At 29.1% G+C, this 7,278-nt stretch overlaps 1 protein-coding gene across 1 annotated transcript; it reads left to right on the forward strand.

The window, feature by feature from the left end:
• Positions 1-3,125: 3,125 nt before the first annotated feature.
• On the forward strand, positions 3,126-4,370 carry LOC126742302 (troponin C, isoallergen Bla g 6.0101-like). Its single transcript, XM_050448943.1, has 6 exons — positions 3,126-3,265; positions 3,329-3,356; positions 3,416-3,531; positions 3,765-3,918; positions 3,976-4,107; positions 4,164-4,370. Exons 1-6 carry the CDS (start codon positions 3,188-3,190, stop codon positions 4,187-4,189), a joined length of 534 nt encoding a protein of 177 aa, XP_050304900.1. The 5' UTR covers positions 3,126-3,187; the 3' UTR covers positions 4,190-4,370.
• The last annotated feature ends 2,908 nt before the right edge of the window (positions 4,371-7,278 follow it).

A 7,278-nucleotide genomic window follows, 5' to 3' on the forward strand; every position in this document is an offset into this window, starting at 1 on the left:
GTTGTCAATAACTCTTGGTAAACAAAAAGAACAATCTGTAGATATTATAACATATCAACGGTCTTATAAAAACTACGTTTGTGATAAATTACAAGAAGAGCTATTAATTATTAACTGGAATCACAGTATCTCCGATGTGAATCTTTTGGCACATAAATTTGTCATGTGGATATCAAAAACGTCATGGACAATATGTGTCCTAGGATCAAAATAATTCAAAAACAAAAATTTCTTGACAAAAACTGGATTACCCATGAGATAAAGGAATTGATGGTGGAAAGGGACACATTATTTAAAAGGGCTATTATAAATAAGGATGAGAATACCTGGAATGAGTATAAGACCAAAAGAAATAGTATTGTAAATAAAATCAGAAGAGAGAAAAATAGTATCAGGAGATCGTTGATGAACATAGAAATAACCCAAAAGGACTGTGAAAAATCTTAAAACGATGCCAGACGAAATAAAGTTTGAGGTGGCAATAGTAAAGCAAGAAGCAGAAATTGCAACAAATTTAACCAATATTTTGTCAGTAGTATTGCTAGTATTATTCAATATATTCTACACCCGGCAACAATTATAGCTCCTAATTTGGGAATTTCCAACGACAATAAAGTTTTTTTGAATTTGAAATAATATCCATGGCAAAAATGAAAAGCATTCTTGAAAGTTTAAAAAATGTAGGAGATGGTGAGAGTGGAATATCGAAACAGGTTTTATGTGATGTCGCATATATTGTTGGTGATCGCCTCTTAGATGTGATTAATATATTTTTTAGTACTGGCATCTTTCCTGAATCATAGAAGTTATTAACAGTAATTCCTGTTCCCAAGGTGTCAAACACAAAAAATCACGATGAGTTTCGACCAATAAACACAGTGCCCATTTATGAAAAGTTGCTACAATCTTGATTTTTGCACTAAGAATAAATTGATAATACCAAATCAACCGGGTTTTCGGGAGTCTCACTAATGCGAGTCAGTTATTGTTGGTTTGAGTGATGATTGTTGCATATGGTGAAACATTAAGAAATGGAACGATCTTAGGTCCACTATTGTTTATCCTTTATATCAGCGATATGGTACATGCAATAAAAAAAGGTAAAATAAGTTTATTTGCCGATGACACTATATTGTATCTAGTAGGAAGGAACCTACATGAGATGCAGGCAGACATGAACGGTGAAATCAAAAACTTGTGCGGCTTATTGTGAATGGGGAAAAAATTTTATATGAAAAAGAGATTATGTATCTGGAAGTAATTTTAGATGCTAACCTAAATTTCCACTCCAATTACTAAATTTACACAGATTGTATTGTAAGAATTTAGTAGTAAAATTTTCGAACAAGTAATGTAAAAATTTGTCTATGCAAGTAAAATTACAGCTTTACAACACCCTTGCACTTCCCTATTTACAATCCTGCTCTACACTGCTATTTGGTTTGCATCAGTCTAAAGTAGACAAACTAGAAATAATACAAAACAGAGCCATGAAATTAGTATTGAAATGTGATCGTTATACTCCTGTTTCATCTATGTTAAATGTCCTAAATATGTTATCTGTAAAATAAAGAATTAAGTTTAATGTGTACTTGCTTATTTTTAAAATAAAGAAACGTCTACCACCCGAATATATTTATCAAAAAATTAAGAATATTTGCAGATGTACATAAATACAGTACAAGAAATCGTACAAATTTTATTCTGGTAGATAGATGTCGAACCAGTCAAATGCTCAATACTATTTTATTCAAGGGCTCAATTGAGTTTAATAAGCTACCTAATGATATCAAAACTTGTAATAATTTGAACCAGTTCAAGTGGCTCCTGAGGGGATGCGTTTTAAATAAATGTTAAAATATTGTGATATTTATTTTATTCTTGTCTTCGTCAGTATTGTAAGATTTTGTCATTGTATATGTACCATTTTAAATTTCATTTTAAGCTTAAAATTTTATCTTTACCATTTTATATTTACAATTTTAACTTTACCATTTTTAATCTAAGTTAGTTTTTATGACTTTTTAATGTTTAGTTTTTCGTGCTTCTCAACGTTTTTGTATTGTTTCTCCTTCCAGCCTTATGTATTTTGTAGTTTGTATATTTTAATAATTTTTTTTTTGATACTAGTTTTTTGTATGTAGCTATTATGATAAATAAACGATATTATTAATATTAAGGCGGAAATGAATATCCATAGTTCTAATTATTGGTCAATTATGAGATATTTAATTCCTGTATGGGGTGTAGCAGGTACAACTAATTTTAGCAAAATTTAAACCCTTCAAAATCGTTTAATACAAACTTTATTTATATATTACAAATCTAACTTATCAGTCCTTAAATGTATATACTTTGAGTACAATTTTAAAAATTGAGCAAAGTAAGTTTATTTTCAAAATTATCAACAATCAGCTTAAATGCAACACTACATTGGTATTTACTAATACTGTGTATGAAATTAATACTCGACAATGTAACAATATTTACTTAAACCATTATTAGAACAAATTTTGCTTTGCATAATCCACTATCTCAAGCGTCCGTTATCTTTAATTGCTTACCTACTACAAATATAAGAAACAAACTGCACTATATAAGAGTAGTACAAATATAAGAAACACTAGTACAATCCATATGTTTAATCGTGCAATTAAAGATTATTCTTAAATCTGTATCTTGCAATGTTATAGAAAATTATTGTTTCCGATACCGTTGCTTAATGCAAATTTAGAATTTTTTTTGAATAAAAATCTAGTTAAAAAAAACTGCAAAAATAAAATGGAGAACATAAATTAAAAATTGAAAAGGCATGTTCAACATAACATTTAAAATAGATTTTAAAAACAGAAATTAAGATAAATTAAATAAAAAATAGTTGGACTGAAAAATTTATAAGCAGATAAAACTGAAATTAGTAAATTACACAATAAAGAATTATGAATAGTGGAACTAGAATGTTGATATTTTTAGTGGAAGATGTAAAACCATTTTTATTTGTTGAAATATAAGTTTGTGCACCGATGATTTTCTTGAATACGATCCTGGATGGAATACCAAACGCAGAGGACAAAGAATACTGCAGATCCGCAAATAAATATTTTGAATTCCAATAAAACAAATAAAATGAAGAGGTTTGTTCTATTTTGTGCTTCCCCTACCGAAGTGCCGTCGGCCCAAATTAAACATGAGTACGAGAAAGCTATCATTACAGAAAGTTATGTCTTTTGTTGAGAGCGTTGATGAATGTGGAATTGTAAATATGGTAAATATGGTCAAGTTTCATAAATATGCAGAACTAACAAAATAGTTGAACTTGTGTTTTTAGGATGATTTGGATAAGGAACAACTATCTAGTAAGTATATATATAAAATTATTTTTTTAAGTCTGACAAATAGTTACGTTTAATTCTAGTGCTAAAATCGACTTTTGATGCATTCGATGTTGACAGAAAAGGATTTATTTCGACTGACATGATTGGAACAATTTTGGATATGCTAGGGACTCAATTAGTGGGTGATGAACTAGAGGTATAACTAGTTTATATTATAAAAATTTTGAAGTTTTTATATTATTATTATTATTTATGAAATTTGCAGTACTCCAATTTTAAAACATTAAAATTTTATTATATGCAGATTTAGAAGAGGGTAAACTAGTATAAAATAATTCTTTACTCAGAAAAATAAGATTTTGGAGTGTTCCCATAACTCACATATGCTTTTAATAAAATATTTTTTAATATTGCAATCGTCATTTTTAGAGTATAATTGATGAAATAGACGAAGATGGAAATGGCGAAGTGAGTTTTGAAGAATTTGCAAATTTGGCTGCAAGATTTTTAATTGAAGAGGAAGAAGATACTGATGCCATTCAGTCAGAACTAAAGGGAGCATTTAGAATCTATGATAGAGATGGTAAATATATTTTTTTCAAGTAAGCTTATATTTTAATATGTCTCTTTAATCTTAAAGGTAATGGTTTTATTACCATTGAAGTCCTAAGAGAAATTTTACAGGAATTGGATGAAAAGTTAACTGATGATGACTTGGACAATATGATTGATGAAATCGACACCGATGGTTCTGGAACTGTTGACTGGGAAGGTAATATTTCAAAATTTTTCGTTAAATTTCCTAAAACGTATAATATTATTTTTTAGAGTTCAAAGCGGTTATGATTGGTTGAACAATTTTTGGACAATGATTTGCATTTTTACCTTATTGTATTTATGTCATAAAGCATTATGTAATAATGAATAGAAATAAATTACTGAAAAAATCGTAATGTCTCGATTAAGTAGTATTACTGTGGCTTGTGTTAGATTTTAGTTGTTTATAATGTCAATTAAATAGACTTGTTTATGATATTGTTTGTGTTTTATTTTAGGTCCTATAAACTATTTTAAATATATTATTTTTATTAAGCGGATTAAAAGCTTTTGTAATTTAAGAGATAAAAACTTTAACTGTAAATAAAATTGTTAAATTGCAGTAATTTGGAGAATTGCCACATATTTCTACAAATACAATAATATAAAAGCTTTACGTAATTTTTGAAAAATATGTCTTAAATTAATTTAAATCGTGAATATTAGATTCAAATTACGCATACGCAACTAGAAAGGTAAAATTAAAAACTAGAATATACTATAAAAGAAGGTAGAATAAATTGAAAATTCACATTGAATCTGGGAATTGAACCCTGCTACTACTAAATACTTAATTTCTATGGAATAAAGCAAATAAACTTTTTTATTTCTTCATCATCTAAATTTAGCAGATAAACATTATACTTCTCCACGTATTACTCCTAAACATTAGTAAAAATTAATATGTTGTGAGCATGAAATTTTAGTTTTTGTATAGAAATTGCCTCATGAAGGTTGGATGATTATTGTCAATAAGATGTTTTTTAGAATAGACCTAAGTTTGTTTATTTGCTTAAAAAGACTATAAATATATTTTATGTAATATTCTCTAGAATGCTTGTTATCTCAAATTTCATGTCTTGCACGTAATTTTATCTGAAGAGTTTATAATTAATTATAATGAAAGGAGCTCGTCTGTATAATTTTCTGTAAGTTATTTGTTAAGTTATTTAAAAATGCATGTTGATTCAGCAAGTTTATGACAAATATCTTATTTGCTGCTATTGATTGCATACTATATAACCGATTGCATCTAATAGACATGTATATATTGAAAAATCTTGTATATACAGTGCTTTCATTTCAAAACGATCCACCCTTATTAAATTTCTTAAAAAAAAAAAAAAAAAAAAAAACACGTTAAATTAGATATACAGGGGGACGTTTAATTATGCATTTACTGAAGTTCTGTCAATCACCTCCTCACCTCCAGCTAACCTCACTTTAATATGTCAAAAGGGAACCTCAATCGTGTGATACATCATAGTAAGCAGCGTAAAATTCTCTATTCAACGGTATCAAAAAAAAATGAAATCGGTAAATGTGTAAGCAAATAGTTAGCGAAAATGTCTAGAAATAATGAATATTTTATTTACGCCAAACTTTGGTATGTCAAATGGCTACCCCATGGTGTGATACATTATTTTAAAGGGTTATTATGCTATCAATAATTATAAAAAAAATAAAATTGATTGACCAAGAAGCAATTAAAGTGTAAATCATGTGAACAGACATAACTGTAGATACTGGGATAATGAAAATCCGCATGTTTTTCGGGAAGGCCATACCCAATATCCCCAAAAAATTAATGTTTGGGCAGGAATTTATGGGAATGAAATAATCGGGCCATTTTTTTGCAAGAAAATTTGACTGGCGAAATTTATTTAAACCTTTTAGAAAATGGAATATACCCTTCCATCATCCAATCTATGGAAAATCAAGTAGATCAACATGGTGCTATATTATAGAATGAAAATAATATACATTTTCAGCAGGATGGAGCTCCCGCGCACTACACTTTGGTAGTTCGAGAGTGGCTTGATAAAAATTTTCGAGAAAAGTGGATTGGCAGATATGGTGCAATCGAATGGCCTGTGCGATCTCCGGACCTAAAAAAGTCTAGTGGGGACTTTTTTCTTTGGGGCTACTTAAAAAGCAAAGTTTATAAAACCCCACCTGAGAGTATTAAGAATTTAAAAAATAGAATATTTCAAGAATGCAGAGAAATTAGCGGGCAGACCCTTGCCAATGTTTGTAAGGAGTTTGAAAATAGGCTTTTTTATTGTCTTGCTAATAACGGCGCGCATTTTAAACATTTAATAAAATAAATGTGTTAAACTAATTAAATTTGTTTTTCTACTCTACCGATTTACACTTTAATTGCTTCTTGGTCAATCAATTTTATTTTTTTTTACAACCATTGATAGCATAATGAATGCCCTTTAAAATAGTGTATCACACCATGGGGTAGCCATTTGACATACCAAAGTTTGGCGTAAATAAAATATTTATTATTTCAAGACATTTTCGCTAACTATTTGCTTACATATTTACCGATTTTATTTTTTTTTTGGTACCGTTGAATAGAGAATTTTACGCTACTTACTATGATGTATCACACGATGGGGGTTCCTATTTGACATATTAAAGTGAGGTTAGCTGGAGGTGAGGAGGTGATTGACGATTGACAGAACTTCAGTAAATGCATAATTAAACGTCCCCCTGTATATCTAATTTGACTTTTAAGTTACTGTAAGTGTGGATCGTTTTGAAATGAAAGCACTGTATATGAAAATGTTTCATATCGTGTTAGTAAGCTAAGATTATTTTTTCTGATTGAGGCTTTTCCTTTATAAATGTTGTTAATGTATAGAGCAAGAAAGTTATACTGAACGATATAGTTAGTGTAAGTTTTTGATAATATAGAGCCAACATAACTTTATTAAGTTAGATTTTATATTAAATTCTGATGATCCACTATCAGATTTCTCCTATGTGCTAAAAGATCTATATAATATCCCAAGTAACAATTTGTTGTCACCTAAATTGCGATTACTCTTATTTTTACTTGTTGCAACGTTGTTTTCAGTGCAAAATTTAGTTGGTTTTGCAACGACGTTTATTTTACGACCAAGCTTCGATGTACTGCATCTGTGTCGCAACTGTTTTAGAAGTCTGCTGTTTCTACGACGTATTTTTTTACTATAGATGGTAGCAATAGTAATTTACACTTAAAACAATAATTTTTCGAATCAAAAACCGAGTAAGAACAACGTTACTTCATCGTTAGCGAATGGCTATTACATTTCCTGCTCGTCTGTGTTGACCATTTTTCGCTGAAGAAGCT

The sequence above is a fragment of the Anthonomus grandis genome, chromosome 11 (genome assembly GCF_022605725.1).
Source record: "Anthonomus grandis grandis chromosome 11, icAntGran1.3, whole genome shotgun sequence".
NCBI classification, from domain to species: domain Eukaryota; kingdom Metazoa; phylum Arthropoda; class Insecta; order Coleoptera; family Curculionidae; genus Anthonomus; species Anthonomus grandis.

What these genes read in the sequence shown, in the direction of transcription:
- LOC126742302 (XM_050448943.1), top strand. Translation starts at nt 3,188, where the DNA reads ATGAGTACGAGAAAGCTATCATTACAGAAAGTTATGTCTTTTGTTGAG. An exon ending in GGATAAGGAACAACTATCTA is followed by an intron (nt 3,357 to 3,415) that starts GTAAGTATATAT and finishes GTTTAATTCTAG; the next exon opens with TGCTAAAATCGACTTTTGAT. An exon ending in TGGAACTGTTGACTGGGAAG is followed by an intron (nt 4,108 to 4,163) that starts GTAATATTTCAA and finishes ATTATTTTTTAG; the next exon opens with AGTTCAAAGCGGTTATGATT.